At 51.2% G+C, this 20780-nt stretch overlaps 1 protein-coding gene across 1 annotated transcript; it reads left to right on the top strand.

Moving 5' to 3' along the window:
• The first annotated feature begins 7947 nt into the window (after window positions 1-7947).
• FUT7 (fucosyltransferase 7) lies at window positions 7948-17786 on the top strand. The gene is made up of 3 exons (XM_075060534.1): window positions 7948-8553; window positions 11113-11249; window positions 15205-17786. Exons 1-3 carry the CDS (start codon window positions 8424-8426, stop codon window positions 16324-16326), a joined length of 1389 nt encoding a protein of 462 aa, XP_074916635.1. The 5' UTR covers window positions 7948-8423; the 3' UTR covers window positions 16327-17786.
• The last annotated feature ends 2994 nt before the right edge of the window (window positions 17787-20780 follow it).

Raw genomic sequence — 20780 nt, 5'->3', positions numbered from 1 at the left:
CATTCTTCTCTTCTGCAGACTAAAAAATCCAGGCCTGCGCCCCTTCCAAAGTCACAGTGCTCCAGCCCACATAAATTTCATTTTTGTTGCCCTCCGCTCGCTCTTTCTAGATTTTCCACTGAACCTTCTTAGTGTGGCCCAAAACTGGACACAGTATCCAGATGAGGGCCTACCAATGTAAATAGAGGGGAATGATCTGTCCCTTGATCTGCTGCAATGCCCCGACTTACACACCCAAAATGCTGTGACTTCTTGGCAGCAACGGACACTTGCTCGACTCATAATCCAGCTTCTCATCCACTGTAACCCTAAGTGGCTTTCTGCAGAACGCTGCAGCCACTCAGCTTAGTCGCGTACAAGTTGCATGGGATCCTTCCGTCCCAAGTCCAAGACTTGCACTTGTACTTGTTGAAAACGAAACCTCCTCAGATTTTTTCGGCGCCAATCCTCTAATTGTCCAGTCCCTCTGTACCTAGTCCCTACCCTCCAGCATATCTACCACTCCTCCCAGGTTAGTCTCAATCTGCAAACATGCTGAGCCGTTCAGTCTACTCATCACTCCAATCTGGTAATGAAGAGTATTGAACAAAAACGCCTCGGACCAGCCCTTGGGACAACTCCACATTGATACTGGCGTCTACTAAAAGATCAAAGATCATTGACGACACTACCGATTGAGACTGACAATCTACAGCACGCTTTCTACTCACACTTATAGTCATTCTCAGCCTATACTTCTTAATAACTTGCTGGCAAGATGACTGGGCTAATTCAAAGCTTTGTAAAAGTCAAGGACTAACACGTCCACTCTTTTCTCATCCACGACCAGTTATCTCCTTCTGAGTATATAGGTGTCAGCATGATTGCCCTTGTGAATGCCATGCTGACTGTTCTCTCGTCTAAGTGCTTCAGCATGATTCTTAGGACCTGCCATATTTTCAAAGTAGGAGGAAGCTGACTGGCCTGTAGTTCCCTGATCCCTACATCTTTCCCTTTTTAGATGGGGCAATTAACATAGCTATTTTCCATACAGTCCAGACTCCCCCCGTTCTTGCCCACAGTTTTCAAAGATAGAATGGTCCAATGGCGTCCGCAATCACATCTGCACCTTTACACCTGGATTGCAGCACCTCCAGGCCCCCGAGACTGTGCTCACCAGCTTTTCTAAATCGTCTGAACCACTCTTTCTCCACAGGAGGCTGGTCACTCTCCTTCCATTGCATGTCTGCCCAGGTTCAGTCTGGCAGTGACCTTTGATCGTTGAAAACAGAGGCATAAAAAGCAGTTGAGTGCATTAGCTTTTGTCCCACATCCGTCTGTCGTAAGGTTGCCTCCCGATTCAGTAAGGGCCCACACTTTCCTTGCTTTTCTTGTTGCTAAAGCCGTGAAGAAACCCTCTTGTGAACTCTTAAACACCCCTCTGCTACTGACTCCAAGTGTGATTATTGGCTCTATCCTGATTTCAACTCCTTCAGCCGAGCAATATCTTTATACTTCCTCCATTTCTTGTAAGCTTCTTGTTTGTGTTGTAAGATCAGCGAAGAATGTCTCAGACTGTTAAGTCCAAGCGGTACCCTGCCATATTTACTATCTTCCTAACACATCGTGGATGATTTGTTCCTGCAGACCTGCAAATAGAGGATCCTTTAAAGAATACAGCCAGCTTCTGGACTACCTTTCCCTCATTGTGTTCCCCAGGATCTGGCCCATCAGCTCCCTAGTGATGTCGAAGTCTGCTTTTGACCAATCGGGTCATCTTCGTCTGCACTCACTTTTTCTTCCTTGTGCGATCTGAACCCCATCGTGGTCACTCCTCCCAGTTCCATACACTTTGCTCCTACTAATTCTCCAGTTGCAGCAGCAGCGGTCACAGAGAGCTCTGCCCTAGTTGGTCTTCCAAGCGCTTTGGACCAGATATTGTCTACACTTCCAAAAACTTCCTGGAGTTGTTGTGCACTTGCTGTATTGCCTCACGACCCAGCAGATATCAGGGTGATTTCACAGATCACTCTCATGAGAACACCAGGGCTTGCAACTGCAGAATTAACGCTAGGTGCCTAGAAAGAAGAAAGCCCGCCTCCACGAGGTCTGGTCGTCTATAGAGAATCTCAACTGAAATCACTAGAGGTGACCAGATGAGAGGGAGAAAATATAGGGACCATTAAGGGGGTGGGTCCGCCGCGGGCTAGAGCAAAACAAAAAAAAAAAACCTATAATGTGCCGAGCAGAGCAGGAGGGAGCGAAAAAAAAAGAACAGATAAGCTGAGAATGCCTGCGGTGGACGCGCAAATAAAATAAATAAATACAAAGAGATAATTAAATACTAATAAATAAGGCAAGTTGCTGTGCAGAACGAATATCAGACCAAAGACGTCAGGAAGCCGGGACAAGACACGCTGAATATCGGACGGTCCCGATTTTCATGGGAGTCTAGTCACCCTAGACATCCCCTTGTGCTCACACTTCTAAACTTAATCCTAGAGAACTCAGGTTTTTCGCTGCAGTTCATCTGGGCTCTGAGGCAGTCAGACGCTGTCTACCATACAATGCAAAGCTGACCCCCCACTTTCTGCCCTGCTGTCCTCCGAACAGTTTATATCCATCCATGACAGTGCTCCAGTCATGTGAGTTATCCCACCAAGTCTCTTTATTCCAATCACATCATAGTTCCTTGACTGTGCCAGGACTTCCACTTCTCCCTGCTTGTTTCCCAGGCTTCTTGCATTTGTGTATAGGCACTTAAGATAACTCACTGATTGTCCCGCTTTCTCAGTATGAGGCAGGAGCCCTCCCCTCTTGCACTCTCCTGCTCGTGCTTCCTCCCGGTATCCCATTTCCCCACTTACCTCAGGGCTTTGGCCTCCTTCCCCTGGTGAACCCAGTTTAAAGCCCTCCTCACTAGGTTAGCCAGCCTGCTTGCGAAGATGCTTTTCCCTCTCTTCGTTAGGTGGAACCCATCTCTGCCTAGCACTCCTCCTTCTTGGAACACCATCCCATGGTTGAAGAATCCAAAACCTTCTCTCTGACACCACCTGCATAGCCATTCGTTGACTTCCACGATTCGACCGGGGCTGACTTGGGCAATAAGATCTTTCTCACTGAAGACTGAGTTGTAAAGAGCTCCGCCCACCCCTCTGATCACAGCATGAGCTCCCACAGAGCGCGAGTGGGGAACGTGTGAGACCTGCCAGGGCAGGCTCCTGCCATGCAACGGCCAGCAGGCTCAAGCGGGCTGTTTGTACAGATCCCAACCCCCACTCTCAGGGGACCCTTCTCCAGGAGAACACGGCATGGTGGAGTGACAGCACCTCGAGAGCTGAATATCTGTCCTCATTCCCTAACAGTGCAATGGAAAGTAGGTGGCTTTGCCCCAGATGAAGTTTTGTATTGGACTGAACTGGCCTCCCCATTCCACTGCTCTCTACTGGGTGTAATCCAAAACCCCTCAGCTGTGTGTCATAGACCCCATGCCACCATGGGCCAATGGAGATTCTCCTTTAGCTCAAGGGGCATGCAGCCGAGTGTTTGGGGCAGGAGCGGTGTTGAAGCTTAGAGTGCCTGATGCTTTCAGCCCAGTGACACAGGGCCCTAGGCAGCCGCAGGCTTCTTGTGGTCTGGCCTTCCCAGCAGGGATGTTCTCATGCGCACTGTCCGTACCCTTCGGCACTCCTGTGGCCTCCTCTCTTTTCTCTCGGGTGTGGGTGACAGTGCTTGTTCTCAGGAGATCGGCATAGGATGATTAAACCCAGCGAGGCGGAATTTGGGCTGCAAACCACCTATCTGGCTTATGATCAGTGTGGGGGGAGGGGGGGCTGTGTGCAGATAACAGGAAATAGGACACACATTTGGGTAGGAAAAAACACCCAACTCAGAGCTGTAGCTGGCCTCAGAGGGTGCCAGGGGCGTTGCCTGAACCACATGACACTTCCTACTCCTGGCATCAGTGAGACACTGAAACAGTCAGCTGAGGGCAAGTAGCTGCTGGAACCCCTGGGAACTCTTCAGGGCTCTTCCTGCTGGTTTGCCTAGGGACCCCCGCTCCCCAGAGCACTGGGGGAGGGGACCGAAGGGGGATTAGCCTGCAACCTTGAGGAAAACCCCCTTGTGTTGGATTAGCACGGGGGAAGGGAACCAGGGCTGCTAATTTGCGGCTGCAGCACTGCCCTGACCTGGCAGAATGCCCTCTAGCAGTGACAGGGGAGGTTGGCATTTTGTCTCCGCAAGGAGTCGAGTGTCTAGAGGCAGGGAACGGCAGTGAGGGCACTGTCCTCTCGTGCCATACTGGAGCTGAGGAATCTGGCCAGCAGGGCCTGGGAAATTCTAGGGTCTCCTCTGTTGAGATTTCAACCTACACAGCAGGGCCAGATCCTGCCTCGGTTGCCCTGAGCAACCCCAAGGGATGGAGAGAGCCCAGTGCCTGGTGACTGGTTTGGCGGGAGGGAGTCCAGTGTTCAGATTCGCGCACCCATGGCACTATCCCATGATGACCAGGGCCATGCAATTCCCAGCAGGCTGTGCCCATATCACCGCCAGCAGCCGAGGGCAGCATGGTTCAGGGGCCAAAGCAATGAACCGGGACTCAGGAGACTTGGGTTCTATCTTTGCCTTTGCTGTGTGACCTTGGGAAGTCATGTCCCTTCTCCGTGCCTCAGTTTCCCCGTCCACCCTTTGTCCGTGGAGACTGTCTCTTGCTATGTGTTTGTACGGCACCTAGCACATTGAGACCCTGCTCTACTGTGATACAGATAATGACATGGAGCCTTGCCGAATGGCATGATTGGGAATGGGAACTGGGACTGTCAGGGGTCTGCTGGGGGCTGACCTGTAGGGGAACAGAGATCCTGTCCCTATATATGGCACACACCTGCTCTCCTTCCTTTTTCTGTGGCAGCAACATGCCAGTGGGGGTGGCGGGGGGGACAGAGTTCAGGGAGAGCAAAAAGGCTGCCAGTACCAGCGTGAGCGGGCGGCAGTTTCAGGATGAGTCACTGGGGTCCTGAATGAGCCTGGCATCCTGTTTGCAGTCAGATTGTGACAGGACACAGACGGCGGCACCCAGTACCACACTGAGTCAGAAGCCTGCCAGCCTGCTGGGTCTGGGGCGGGAGCTTTGAGCAAGGGCGGAGGGGCTGGCTGGAGCGTACCGGCCTGCACCTGCACAGGCCTGTTGGGTCTGGGGTGGGAGCTTTGAACAAAGACGGAGGGGGCTGGCTGGAGCCCTCTGGCCTGCCCCCGCACAGACCTGTTGGGTCTGGGGCGGGAGCTCTGAGCAAGAGTGGAGGGGGCTGGCTGAAGCCCACTAGCCTGCACCCACACAGGCCTGTCGGGTCTGGGGTGGGAGCTCTGAGCAAGGGTGGAGGGGGCTGGCTGGAGCCCACCAGCCTGTACCTGCACAGGCCTGTCGGGTCCGGGACAGGAGCTCTGAGCAAGGGTGGAGGGGGCTGGCTGAAGCATACCGGTCTGTGCCCACACAGAATTGCTGTGGCTGGGCAGGTGCCCTGGGGCAAGACCATGCAGGGGTGGACCCAAATTTCTTATGAATCTCCTTGCAGGGAACTGCTGCTGAAAGCGGCGGAAGGGGCTACCCTATCCCGGGAGTAGCCGCTGTAATAAGACAGTGTTTAACGTGTGCCCCTCAGCCACCCAGCTCAGTTTTTTACATTTTTTTTGGCTTGGTTTGTGAACGCTTGTGACCCCCACACCTTAAGTCAGGGGTTGTCAAACGGGGGGTTGGGACCTCTCAGGGGGTCACAAGATTCTTACATGGGAGGGTCGTGAGCTGTCAACCTCCACCCCAAACCCTGCTTGCCTCCAGCATCTATAATGATGTTAAATATATTTCAAGTGTTTTCAGTGTATAAGAAGGGGTCGCACTGAGAGGCTGGCTGTGTGGAAGGGGGTCACCAGAACAAACGTTTGTGATCCACTGCCTTAAGCACTGCAGGAGCCACATGAATCAGGCAGAAAACCAACACCGCTTGCAAAATGTTTATCCCCCCAAAAAATCTTCATTCCAGATGAAAAACATCTGTTGCCCTGTGGGAAGCTTCACACCAGGTGCATCCCACCGCTAAGCTTTAGACCTGAGGCTTCTACACAAACCACCCTTCCTGGTTCATTCACACCCTGTTTCATTCACAACCTCCTTCGCCCTGGGGTTGGGTTTTTGTTGTTGTTTGGACGTTGAAAGTTGAAACAAAATTGGTTTGTGTCATTTCTAAAAGTTCTTTTGAAATCTCCTCCAGGATAATTGAAACATGAGCTCAGGGTTGACAGTTCCATGAAAAAAAAAAAAGATTTCAACTGAATTGTACATCCAAGTGGGAAATCTTTCTGCCCAGACACTGCAGCCAGTATCTGCCGTACCGCTTACTACCGACCCCAGCAAAGGGCTGGCTGGCAAATCTGCTGGAACTCCAGCGCAAGAGTAAACCCTGCTGAGTCCAGCAGTTGCACTGTGCTCCTTAACCACCGGAACAATTTACCAAGGAGGTGGGGTGGATTCACCATCCATGACTATTTTTAAATTAAGATCAGGTGGTTTTCTAAAAGCTCTGCTCTAGGGATGATTTGTGGGGCAGGTCTCTGGCCTGTGTTGTACAGGGGGTCAGACTAGATGTTCCCAGTGGGCCTTTTTGGCCTTGGACTCGATGAATCCATGCCTAAGAATCCCCATGACCATCAGGCAATCCCCATCACTGCCATACAGAGGGCAGGGGGAGATCATGGGTCAGCTTTAGAGTAGCATTGTGGCCTAGTGGACCGCGCACTGGACTGGGAATCAGGAGATCTGGAGGCAGCTGTCAGCTCTGCTGAATGACCTTGGGCAAGTCACTTCCCTTTTCTGGGTCTCAGTTTCCCCATCCGTGAAATGGAGATAAGGATCTCACCCTCATTCGTATAGTGCTTTGAGCCCTATAGATGAAGAGAAGATGTAAGTGCTAGGTACCAGCATTATCAGTATTTATCACCACCCCAAGAGCCTCCACTACTCAGAGCACAGGACAGCAGAGATCAGACTCAAATATCTCTGGGAACAACATTGCTGCCCAGCACTGCGTGCCAAGGCAGTGACACAAATGTCACACCCTCCTGATGCAGTGACCCGACCTGACAGGATCAAGGCTGACCACATTACAGGCATTGCACGAAGGGCACAATGCAGCCATGGTGCACATACCCCGTGAAAACCCAGCCCAACCCACAGAGCTCACAGCCCCATGGAATGTGCACCTCCTTGCTAAAGGTTTTTCTCTGATATGTGCATCCTGCAGATAAAGACAGTGCCTGACTGATTGTCTCTGGGAGCTCAGTGGTCTGTAGTATGCATTCTATTAATGATGGGAGCAGGTTAAAATCTGCAGTGAATCTCCCAGGACTCAGACAGTGTGGGTGAGCTGGGTAGGAGGATCAGAGCTGAAAGCGAAAAGCTTGTTCCCCACAATCTCTCACTGGTTTCCCCACACAGGATCCCCATGGGTGTCTGCTGTTGTAACTAGCCCACCTACAGGAGATGCAGTTAACTCTGCCACTGCTGCATAAAGTAACACATTGTGCACAGCACCACTGAAGAAGTTTCCATGAGCATGGCAGAGATCAAAACCTCCAAAGCTTGGTTCCTTTTGTAGCCCATTTTGTCACTAGGATGTCCCCTCCCCACCCAGCACACACTCATCTGTTTATGGAATAGGTGAAAGAGGAAGAAATAAATCTCTGAACGAGGACATGCCATTTTCTGCTTCTTTATGAAGGCGAGTGAAAGGGCTCCAAAGTGTTATCCCCTTCCCCTGTCCCGCACCCACCCCCCTGGCAATGTATTTTAATGAGCAATCTTGTCTGGCAGACTCTCTGGCTGACTGGAAAACTAGCAGGCGTCTGATGCCAAGAAAGAGGAACATGATTAGCGGAGAGAGGAAGGGATTTGGGGTGATGGTTTTGTGAACTTTCATTTAACTCAAATGCTAGGGAGAAAAACGTCTTTCTTGGTGACGTGAACCCCAAATGTCTTGATTAGGGCTGGGAAAGTGGCCAATATCCCCCACAAGCCAGAGAAGGCAGAAGGTGACAGGCTGGAAAAAACAAATGGGGAAAACCCAGGAAAAAAAATAACCACAACTTTTTTTATTGAGCAGGGGTGGGGCCTGGAGGGGAGGGAGGAAGAGAGAGAGCACAAGCAAGCAAGCTCAGGTCATCATGTAAGGAAAGCAAGAAAGAGTTTCCCTTCACCGGCTACCTCATGGAGGGCTGGAGATGGAGGGATATCAGCTGTCCTCTCCAGCCTTGCTTGAAAGCCCAGCACTGCTTCTTGGAGCTGGTACCTAGGAGTGAAAGCAAAGCCTGGTGGGGTGTGGCTGGGTACATTGAGAAAACCTTCTCTAGAAACAGCTGAACAAGCAACAGGAAAGGTTGTGGAGGAAGAGGAGATGGTGAAACCACTGAAAAGCAGAAGTTATCGAGTGACCACAGCCTACTCGCAGCCATCAGCTGGATGGATTCCTTCAGCATTACCCCGCAGACACGATCACACTACGGTGCTTCTGATACTACCGGAGGGTAAGTCTCTGAGCTCATGCCACTGCCTAAAATCAATGCTAGCATAGCAGCCAGGAATGCAGCAGTCAGATGGGTAGAAGCTGGTGCATTTTGGATCAGGGCTAGACAATCTTCAACACTGTGCAGAAAGATTAGTGAATAGCGCTCTGCGACAGCAGCTCCTCTAGAAAAGGTCAGGAAAATGCTGCACAGTGCTCCATTAAACAAGATAAAATGAAAATGCAAGAAAACCAAACCTCGCTGTTTAACAGGGGGGTGATATGACTTCATTGCATTTGAAACCAAAACTTGCTTGTCAGTGTCCATCTGCGAACAGGAATTGTTCTAACCATCGGGACATGTTAGTGAGGAACATTTGAAATAGACATCTCAGCCCCACTCCCACGAGGCGGCTCCAGAATCAAGGGCTAACTTTCCTTCCTTGCAAGCCAAGTGCAATTTAAATCTCGCTAGGCCAAAATGTGAACCCCAGGCCAGGCTCCCAATTCCTCTCTGCCTGAGTAAGTAGTGTGCTGAGGAAGGGTTTGATTCGATAACAGAGTGGTGAAAATAGCCTAACAGTGCAATCCAGTCTCCCAAAAGGAATGATGGATGCACTGGTGCTTTTCACTGAAGATGTAACTTAATACAGCTCTGGAGTCTGGACTGCAGGGAACAGGGCTGCACTGAGTGGGGCATGGATTAGTTGTCACCTAACATTTGCTCTCTGTATATTCCACAAAGAGGATTCAGGGAAGCAGAGTTTTCCCGTCTCTTCAGGTACATGAGTTTTTCTGCAACTAAATCCCAGCCACTATATTGTCTAGAGATAGGAGAGGAAGAAAAGAAGGGACGTGTCTCAGAAGCAGCCTTTCTCTGGAGGTCAGGGGAAGAACATGAAACTGACTATAAGATTATTTTTTAAATCAGTGTTTAAGCAGATCAGCTAGGCAACAAAGGTAAAAAAAATTCATAAGCTTCAAAGTGATTTAGGAGCTTAAGTTTCATTGGCATTCAATGAAATTCGGCTTCAAAGTCACCTAGCGACTTTGGAAAATTTTACCCTCAGAAGCCAGATTCTCCCAGGCACTGGGCACATTAGGTGCACATTGGGTGCTGAGCTGTTTTTTTTTTAAAAATCAGGCCTGTATTTTGAGTGCTTTGTTACAAACACGGAAACCTGCTTGGGCTCTGTCAACCTGCGGGCGATCGCAGCACAGTCACTGATGGCCACTGCCTTTAGTTCTAGTCCAGCTTTTACTGCCTTTATTGATGTTATTCTCGGAGACTTGGAGCATGTGTTTTTCATGGCACGGACCCTGGAGCGCAGGATGGGAGCCCTGAGGGGGCTCTGTGATGCTTAATAAATCAAAGCTGTGCTTAATTTTCAAAGACTCTGAATTCTAATTAGGGCTTGTCTACACACAAAAATTGTGTCACTTTAGCTACACCAGTGTAGGAAAACGCTCTCCAGGAAGGAGAACATGTTAGATTGGATAAAGGCCCCTTTATACCAGTGTCACACCTCCACAATAGGGGCTGTGCTGGTGTAATTGTATCAGGAGAGCTCTTACTGACAGCTACACCAGGACACAAACTCAGTGTGGATCAGGCCTCGGGCAGTTCTCCATTGCACAGCTGCATGTGTGGTCAGTTACACCCATGCAAAGTGCTCCCATTCTGATCTGGTAGCATTTGCCACCCACTTTGTATTGATGTACGTGACCACACAAGGTGTGGGGGCAACACAACTGGGCCTTACATGTCGCGTTCACCTGCCTCTTCCCCTAGGTTTTACCCCTCGGCTATACACACACATGCAAAAACTACAATAAAAGAATGTTACCGAGGTTGCAAAGTCAAGTCCTCTCAGGTTAATAAATGCCTGAATTAAAGGTGCGTGTTCAACCTTCATTTGCCACGTCCCTGTGTGCATGTGTGTTATGATACAGTCTTTAATCACATGATCAAATGCTATTTTTTCCACGGGCCCCTGACCTCTCTCAGTGCACAGGACAGATAAAGGAGCCCCCAGCCTATATTTTGTTTTCTCCGCGTTGTTCAGCCTATGGCTCCAGAGCTTAGTCATTACGCACTATTCAAACCTTGCTCTGAAGACACAGTGGTTAATTTGCTCCTGGGCTCTCCTGTGGCGCTCCTCACGGAAGTATCTGGATACGTTACAAACACCACCCCACTGCGAGAGGAGGGGCAGTATTTGCCCCATGTTATAGACGGGGGCTAAGACCCAGCGAGATTAAAGGTTACAAGTGGTCACTACTTTTGGGTGCCGCATTTGAGATGTCGTGCTCCTTATTCTTCAGTGTGCTGGAGCACTTGATGTGCAGCTCCCAGGGCTCAGCACGTCTGCAAATCAGCCCTGAGGGTTGCACACTGGGCACTCAGCAAATGAGCAAACCCATAGTGACCATCTGTGAAGGGTTTCATGGAAGTGATTTGCCCATCCTCACACAGCTCTGTAACACAGGGTTGGATAGAATCCAGCTCTCTGGGAAAGTGTTCAACTGCCTTAGCCATCAGACTATCCTTTCTCTTCCTGCAATCCCTTGCCTTATGCAGGACCCACCTTCCAACTTCTGCAAGGAGCAGTGCATGGGGACCCTACAGACAATGTTCTCTACGACACAACACAGATTCAGCCCCAGCACAGGCTCATCCTGCGCACTGAAGGAGGCTGGGGTCTTGTGGAAGAATTAGTATGTAATTAAAGACTGTCTCATAATGCACACACTCAAAGGGGATGAATTAAGGTTGTGCAGGCAATTTCACTCAACAAGAGGTCAAAGCACACTACGGAACTTTTAGTGCGCTGTAGCAGGATCCGCACGGACAATGCGTGGCAAGCTGGTGCACGGTAGATGTAAACCCAGTTTGCCACAGATTAAGTCTCCATATAGACAAGCCCTCAGTTAATTGATCTTGTTGCCCGAAAAGTGTTTATTTGTATTTAAAGTAGTGCAGGAATGAGTATTCTCTGTTAATGGCCTCAAAAGGCAGCGAGAGACCCAGGTTCTGTTGCCAGCTCTGCTCATGACTCTCTGCATGACCGTGGACAAATTGCTTCCTCTGCCTCACTTTCCCCCTCCATAATACTGGGATCGCAACACTTTCCCCTCCACCCTTTGTAAAGTGCTTAGAGATAGACAGTGGGATCTGCATACTCCTATGAGACTGTATGTGAATGGGGTAGGCAGTATTACAATCCACTGCAGCCTGGTCAGTCCTGGGGCTGGTGTACGGAATGAACCAGAGATGAAGTTAAATAATCAGAACCACAGCTCCAAACGCATCAGAACGGCCACACTGGGTCGGCCCAATCGTCCATCTAGCCCAGTGTCCTGTCGTCTGACAGGCGCCATTGCCTGATGCTTCAGAGGGAATGAACAGAACAGGACAATTAGTGAGTGATCCCATCGCCTATTCCCAGCTTCTGGCAGTCAGGGTAGCGACACCCAGAGCATTGGGTAGCCAAGATGGTCAGGGATGCACGTAGCTATTAACGGACCTGTCCTCCGTGAACTTATCTAGTTCTTTTTTAAACCCTGTTATATTTTTGGTCTTCACAACATCCCCTGACAACAGGGTGACTGTGCGTTGTGTGATGAAATACTTCCTTCTGTTTGTTTTAAACCTGCTGCCTGTTCATTTCATTGAGTGTCCCTGGTTCTTGTGTTGTGTGGAGGGGTAAATAACATTTCTCTAGTCACTTTTTTCACCCCAGTCATGACTCTCAGAGCCCCCCTCAAGTTTTCACAAGTGCTCTCTGATTTTGGATGCTCATCTTGGCACACCCATGCCCTCAGCTCCCACTGAAAAGCAGCACTGGAGCTCTGCCTGGGTGAGCCAGAGCTCGAGATGGACTCCCAAGATCAGTGACCTCTTGTGATAGATTCGTAGCTTCAACAGGTAGAAGGGTTTGGCTGTGATCATCCAGACTGACCGTCTGTCGAACACAGGCCAGAGAGCCTCCCCAGAACGACTCCTTTGGAACTAACATAGAGCCTTAAAAAAAAAATCTAATCTAATCTCCCCCAACCCTGAATAAATTGTTCCAATGGTTAATTTCCCTCACTGTTAAAAACATACACCTTCTCTCCCATCTGACTGTGTGTCTAGCCTTGGCCATTGTGTTTTCTGGCAGGTGGGTGACCAGACCTCCTGTTTTTAAAGGGATAGTCCTATATCTAAGCCCTCCTGCAAGTGGCCCGACTTTTTCTTAAAGACAGGCAAATTGTCCCGTATTTTCTTTCTGGTGGATCCTGCTGCTGGACGGATCCCTGCTCGCCAGCTGCCTGCCCCCCAGCAGTGAGTTGGGGGGGGTCCAGTGGCTGATGATGGGGGTGGTGGTGCAAGGCTGGAGGTGGGATAAGGATGCAGTGTGTGGGGGCTAGCCATTCCCTTGTGCAGATCTGTCAGCACAGTCCCCGCTGCATGCTGGCTTTCGGCCACCAGGGCCCTGTCCCATGTCTGGATGGCGGTGGCTGGTGCGTGCGGACAGGTACCAGCCAGAGGCCGGTTACGTGTCACCTTGGCTGCCCACCCCTTGGTGCTTTATGTGCTCCCCCTCTCACTGTCCTCTCCCTGCTTTGCCCTTTCACCACTACCTCCAGCCCCGCTGCTCCCCATATCCCTCCAGATGGGGTGCGTCCCGCTCCCAGGGCAGTGGGGAGAACCAGCCCCTGGTCGGAGCGCTCAGCTTGCCAGCAGCCTGGCTGGCAGGTTCCGTCCTTCCCCCACTGCCTCTGGCTGGGCTGGCACCTTTGGAAAGCCCAATAGCCTCCAGCCTCAGGCGCTGGCCAAGAGGAGCCAAGCCCTGCATGTGCCAAAGCCCCGCACAGCACTGGCACGGGGAGCCCTCTCTGCCACTCAGCTAAGCTCTTGAGTGTGGGGGGCAGCGATTTCCAGATGGTTCATACCCAAACCTGTAGGTCCACAGCAGTCCCCTACCCATCCTGGGGCAGGTGCGTAGCACCCTCTTCACTTGTCCCTCCCCCCCCCCCCCGCCCCAGCCCTGGGTCCTTCCCCCAGGGATCGTGGGGCTGCTCCGTCTCCTAGGCACTCTCCCCTGCTGAGCCACTTCTCTGGCTGGGTTTGCTGAGGGTCCTGCAGTCAGGTTCCCTGTGCCATGGTGCACAATGCTTCCTTAGGGCTTAACCCTTTCCTGCCTGCACTGTAGCTGGGGGACAGGAAGCGTCCGGTAATGTCAGTGGCCAGCAGCAGCCTGGAGGTTTTAGCTGCATTTCAATAGTTTGTGGGCAGGAAGGGACAAGCTGCTTGCACTTCCAGCCACAGTGCGGATGGGGGAAGCTGAACTCAGCAAAGACACAGGCCAGGGCATTCCTACCCCACCCCACCCCCATGGCTGGAAGCAGCTCCCGTCCCTTCTCTCCCACACAGTGCCGAAAGGCTGCTGCTGGCCACACACTGGTGGGAACCCTGAAGAAATCTGGGGGGAGGGGGTGCATGTGACACATGCCACTTGCCTTGGGAATATGCAGCACCAGGTACCAGGAGAGGTGGGTCTGTCCCGGGGGCCCAGCCAGGCATGGAGGGCGGAGAGCACCAAGCAGGGAGGGGAGGGTTGGTCAGTCACCCTCCGTGGGACAGAGGTATACCGAAGTGTATGTGTGTCACTTCTTCCCACGTGGGGGGCGATGTCACCTCTCTCCCTGTGAACCCTAAAGATAAGAAGGCAAATAAAAAGAATCCAACTGCCTAGTATTTCTTTTTACCAGGGGCTCAGTCGTCTTGGTGTTAATTTGAACGTTTGTACTGCCTAGTTCTGACTGGTTGCCGTTGAACTCGCTTGAATAAGAGTAATTTTACCGGGTGTCCTGTATTGAGCTCAGGGAAATATGGTCACCCTAAGCAGGTCGATCTCTGGAGACTATGGAATCGGACCAGCTGGTGTGTTTGTGAGCATCCAGCTACTGGGGCTCTCATGCCAGGGCTGTTGAGGCAGGGTTCTGAGCTTTGCAGCTGGAAATAAACTGCAGAGGCCCCGCTTCTGCAAAAACACACCTCTCAGGGGTATCACGGTTATAACCACCATAAATAAGTACAAACCTTCCAGCATGTGACCACATCCCCTTCATGCTGTTTAAACCCTTGCGCAGAATGAAAATAGAGCCATCTAGATGCACACTGCAGCTATCCTAGGGCTCAAACTTCTTGTCCTGACTGCTAAACAGCAATCCCTCCCCCACCCCAGGCATTGCCCAGTCTCTTCCTAAGGGTCCAAGACTGGCTAGTCTCAGCTGCACCAGATTCTGCTCCAGCTAGGAAGTGCTTCCCTCATTCAAGTCTGCAGCCCTCTGCTGAAATGTAATCCCCAAAACCCCATACAAGGCATCCCTTCTGGGCAGCACTGGGCTGGGACAGCTCATGGCAGGAGGGTCCCATCCAAGGGGCAGCAAGAGTCCTGTAAACCTGGTCACACAGACCAGTGACCACATTCTGTAACTACCTTAGCTATTCTAGTGATATCAGCTCTTATCCTTTCCTTCCATCTGCAAGTTCCCTGCTTCCCCTTCAGTTTCCTTCCAACCCACCAAGATGCTCACACACTTGCACCCTGAAAAGAGGAGGCTGCAGAAGGTGCATTGTTATATGTTGGAGGCTGATTTTTACCGTCCTTCCTCTCCCTTCCAGGGGCTGGACTCAACACTGTTCATGAAGCAGAAATTCTACCAAGAACCCAACCCTCCCAGCAGCTCGGCACTGCAGGTGCAATGTAAACTGCTGCTCAAGATGCAGACTTGCTCCTTGTCTATGTTGAAGGCCTTGGCCAGTGCAATAACATTTGCAATCATTCTCTGGAACCTGAATTTCCTTGACTACCAATCTGAGGTCCCTGGCCCAGCCCTGGGGCACAGCAAATCCCTGACAGTCCTGATCTGGCACTGGCCCTTCCGCCACACCCAGAACCTTAGCATTGATGTTTGCGCAGACCGCTACAGGATCAAGGGCTGCCAGCTGACGGGGGACCACAGGCTCTTTAACCAGGCAGATGTTGTGGTGTTCCATCACCTGGAGCTGCAGAAGGACAAGGAAAGACTCCCAACAGAAAGGAGGCCTCCTGGACAAAACTGGGTGTGGGTTACCCTGGAGTCCCCCACCAACACTAAGGCACTGACTGGGTGGAACCGAACCTTCAACTGGGTCATGACATACAGACAAGACTCAGACATCTTCATGCCTTATGGGGAGCTTGTGCGCGATCCATCAGCCAGTGTGGACATTCCAACCAAAACCGGCTTGGTGTCCTGGGTCATCAGTAACTACCACCGGACTCAGAAGAGGGCGCAGGTCTACAGAGAGCTGTCCAGGCACCTCCAAGTGAACGTGTACGGGAAAGCAAACAAGAAGCCACTGTGCCCAGACTGCCTCTTGCCGACCACCTCCAAATACAGGTTCTACCTGGCCTTTGAGAACTCCATCCACCAGGACTACATCACTGAGAAGCTGTGGAGGAATGCGCTGCTGGCCGGCACCGTGCCAGTGGTGCTGGGGCCCCCCCGAACCAACTACGAGAAGTTCATCCCTGCAGACTCCTTCATCCACATTGAGGACTTTGGCTCCATGAAGGAGCTGGCCAGCTTCTTGAAGACCATGAATTCCAGCCGCTACAGGGCCTTCTTCGAGTGGAGGAAGAGGTATGGGGTGAAGCTCTACACAGACTGGCAAGAACGGTTCTGCACCATCTGCACCAGGTACCCCCACCTGGCCCAGGGGCAAATCTACCCTGATCTGGAGAGCTGGTTCAGTGTTTGAGAAGATGGGGCTGGGCCAAGCTGAGGATTTTCAGAGATGTGTGACTTGCACAGAGAAGCCAAGCTGTCTGTGTTAGCGGAAAAGGACGTCTGAGTTGACTGGCTAATTCTGAGTCAAGTGGCTGGTGGGGTTACTGAGGGCACTGAGCAGGACTTGGGTCTGGGAGCCAGGAGCTCTGAGTCCTGGTTCCAGCTCTGACACGGACTTCCTGAAATCTGAGGCGTGTCGTTGGTACTCAGCTTCCCCATCTATAAAAGGCTCGTACACTTACCTACCTCACAGGGGTGTTGTGAGGATTAACCAGTGCCTTCGAAATGCTAGTTGCTCCCCTTTGCCCCCTCAGGAATAAATGGGGCAGAGCAGCGAGGTCGGGGGGAGGGGTAAATGTGACCCCCTGCTCTGCATTATTGTATTTCATTGCTAGGGTGGGGCAGATGGGGGCACCAGCAAGGATAGTGAGATCAATGAACTCTCCCTGGGGTTCAAAACCCTTTCAGATGCCAGCCGGACCTCGAGCTGCAGAAGGAAGGCCGGTCTCTTCCTTGCACTCTCCTCTCTGGGAGGTGCTCATATTCCCCCCCCCCCCCCCCGTGACAGGCACCCATGTAAGAAACTGAAGTGATAGAAGGAGGGGCTCCAATTGGTCTGTCCCTGCTGTGTGGTCCGTTTCCTCCCAGCGCCGGAGCCCCTGCCATTCTGGTGGTGGCGAGAGCAGGAGCACCAATCCAAAAGAGATTTCCCGTCTTGCTTCTGCTTAGTCAGTCCCAATGCACTGCTTTGGGGGTGCTGGCTGGGCTGGTGTGGTGAGTGCTGGCAAGGCACAGCCCTTTCTCAAGAACAATCACAGCCCGTTCAGTGCTGGGACAAGTCATAGGGGGATGGCTGTGGTTTCTCACTCCTGTCTCGTATTCTTCATATCTCTGACAGGAAGCCGTTGAGTCTGGTTTCGCTCTGATGTGAGGTTCCCTGCAGCAGGTATGGCCTGCCCGAGCCCTGAATGCACCCGTGGAAGGAGTCACTTTACGGGAGGAGTCCTTGTGGCACCTTAGAGACTTCGTGATGAAGTGGGTTCTAGCCCACGAAAGGTTATGCCCAAATAAATGTGTTAGTCTCTAAGGTGCCACAAGGACTCCTCGTTGTTTTTGCTGATACAGACTGACATGGCTACATCTTTGAAACTTTTACAGGAGGGGTCATGCAAAGGAGCCGCAAGCAGGAGATGCCCCCAGGCAACGAGTAGCGCCTCCCACCCCCGCAGGAGTCAGCGTTGGTTAGCTTAGTACAATAGGAAAATAAGGCTGAGATTTTCAAAGCCACCTGATCTGAATGCTCAGTTCCCGTTATGTTTCCACATGCCCCCTGCACAGGATGGATGGTGCTCAGCAAACGAGCAGCTACTTGTTTTACCCTCATTTGGCATGTGATACTTTCAATGGAATAAAAGGGCACAGACAGGCAAAGGTGTCAACCAGACCCTGTCACTGCACAACACTAGACCGTTAAACACAGTTTGGGTTTGAGTACACGGACACATGGCAACAGACACCACTAAAAGCACCTTCTGTGAAAGATACAGAAAAAGAAAAAACAGTTAAAGCCTTGGAAATGTGAAGTATTGAGTAAGGTTTTCATTGTAAGGGTAGCCAGAAGTTTCTCAAACTTTTTCTTGCTGTGACCCCCTTTGAAAATATTTCAGGCTGTGACAACCCTCCACCCCAAAAAGTGATGCACCCCCACCGTACCATGCCATCCGTATTTCTGTACTGCTGCTGGCAGCGACGCTGCCTTCAGAGCTGGGTGTGCAGACAGCCGCTGCCACTCTCACGACCCCGCTACAACAGTCTTGCAACCCCCTTTGGAGTCAGGACCCCCACTTTGAGAAATGCTGCATGTAGAGCGTTTTCATCAGGAAACTCCCTCCCCCAGCTGACAGTTTTGCAGACTGGATTAAAGATGGTAATTTACGCTCCTCTTTGGGGGAAAAAAGTCGTGGAGATAGGCCGGCGCTGCTGGTGGTAAAGTTTGATCCTGCCGCCTTTAAGGAAAAACAAAATAAACACACACAGCAAAGGGACAGGGCAGAAAAGAACGGAAAGACAGAAAATGCAGCTTCTCTAGTGCCAGCTCTCACTTGCAAACTCACTGCTGGAGAAACACAGGCCTCGCACTGTCTTTTCTGCCACCCCAAGACCCACCCCGCTGGTACCAGTGGCAGGCTGTTTAGGGCATGGCTTTCAGGTCACAGGCTCAGAGCAGTTTGCAGAAGAGACAGCGTCAGCCGAGCCAAATCGGACTTACTAAGCAGCAGGCAACAAGGAGAGCACTAGGAAAGAGAGGAACTAAGGTGGGGAAGGAAAGGGACGGGCTGCTAACGGGAACCCAAGTCGTAACGTTCAGGTGGCATTTGTCAGGACCACCCTGGGGCTGGCTGAGGCGGACACAGGCTGGGGCAGTCTGGTGGAACTAGCTGGCAGTTGGGAAGGTAGCAATACAGATCAGGAGCCTATATACCTGCCTTCGATCACCTGGTTAGGCCCTCGCTTGTGGATTGGCTGGGACCTGGTTGATTGGCATGAGTCTATCATAGGACTTGCAGATAACAGATGATTCACTAGTGCTGGCTCAGGGATGATTCATCACAGCCTTCAGGATTTAGCCAGAGCCAGAGGAGGTGGTTATGTTGTCAGGTTCCTCTCTCTGGCCGGGTCTGGTCAGATAGCAAAGGCTTAGTGGTGTCACGGTGGATCCTGGGGTCCCAGGAGACCATGCAAGTGGCAGTCATTATGGTGAAGCTGGCTCCTTTCAGTCCACCCATCTCTCAGCCATTTGATCCTTTCCCCAGAGTTGTTTGTTTTTTTAAAACACCCCAAAAGGGGGTGATGGGCGACATGTCCCTTTCCCTCAGTATTTTGTCCACCAGTTAGGCACCAGCTTTCGCCCATTAATTTCTGGTTCCATTCTTACCAAACATGGCTTTATCGCAGTCCGCAAGTGGAGTCAGGGGAGATTTTTGTTTGGACTAAACCACTTTTTGGCTTAACTTCTGCTGCCTTTTATACACGATTTTGTGTAAGAAGCTGAGTTGGACTTTTGCTGGCTTGGCCGGCTTAGAGCGGGGTATGGGGGGGGGGGGCACGTGGAGGGCTTTGCAACAGGCCACAGGCCTTATTTCCTGCACACTCTTCTAACCCTGCTCTGAAGACAGAATTATTACAGTTCCTAAGGCTCTCATGGCAGTAACACAGTGCTTCACAAACATTAGTGCATTTCCTCTTCCCGACGCTCCTGTGAAGGGAGGGAGCTGATACCTGAACTGGGGCACAATGAGAGATGATAGTCAGCAGTTTCTACTAGTCTGGGTGCCCAAGCTGAGACACCTAGGCCCTGGCTTTTCAGCGGTTTTAGCACTTCTCTAGCATGTCAGCTGGCCAAAGCACAGCTCCCGGGGACTTCGGCTGCCGCTGAGCGGGGTCAGCAATCACACCCCAGGATCTCGAGGCAGGCAGCCGGAAAATGAGCAACACACCATCAGTCATCACCCGTGAAAAGTTTTGTGGCACTCACTGGCTCAGCATCACACAGAGCCTTTGTGGCAGAGAAAGGGATGGAATCCTGTTCTCCAGGGCAGTGGTTAGCTGCCTTAGTGTGAGATTGTCCTTTCTCTCCCTGCAATGCCCTGTCTGAGTCTCTACATGCTGTCCAATTTCTGCAACAAAGCAGACTGGACTCCTAGGTCCAACCATCTCCTTCACTACACACCCCGGGTCATCTCCAGAGGAGAAGGAGCACCCATCCTGTGCACTGAATGAGGCAGAGGAAAAATATTGTGTGAGGAAGTCGTTCAGGACTGTCTCAGAATGCCTGTGCACAAGAGAAATGAAGGAAGGCTGCACAAGTTAATCTTCACTCTGGCATTTCCTAACTTTCGAGTGCCTGATTTATTTATTTTTTTAATATAGGCAAAGCCATGTATTTTTGTCCCTAATCTCATTCTCCAACTCAGCTGAAACCCTTTTTAGCTGACAGTTTAGAAAAATATTCATGCTGAAACAGACACCCGGTAAATGTCAGTGCAAATGGTTAGAGTTGGGCACAGTTATAAGCAACAAAAACAGGGCCTTAGAATGGAAAGTGTTAGGCACCCTAGAGACAATAGGCAGTGCTACCGGCTCCTCTTATAATATTGCAAAATTGTGTGGGATCCCTCAAACAAATACAGGGACACTGTGATCAAACATGGAGACACACGCCTGGATTTATTCTTGTCTGGGAGGGAGTGGGATCTAGTGGTTACAGCAAAAGGCTTAGAATCAAAACATGTGGCCTTGACTTTTGGCACAGGCAGGAAATGTGATCCGCTTATAGGCTCTGTGCCTCGGTTTCCCTTTCTGTAAAAACAGGGACAGCACCAGCCCTACATCCTCAAGTGCTGGGAGGCTGGACTCATTAATGCT

Source organism: Chelonoidis abingdonii, chromosome 24 (genome assembly GCF_003597395.2).
Source record: "Chelonoidis abingdonii isolate Lonesome George chromosome 24, CheloAbing_2.0, whole genome shotgun sequence".
Lineage (NCBI taxonomy): Eukaryota > Metazoa > Chordata > Testudines > Testudinidae > Chelonoidis > Chelonoidis abingdonii.
The sequence above is the reverse complement of the archived record's forward strand: the minus strand, read 5'-3'. Positions and strand labels throughout refer to the sequence as shown.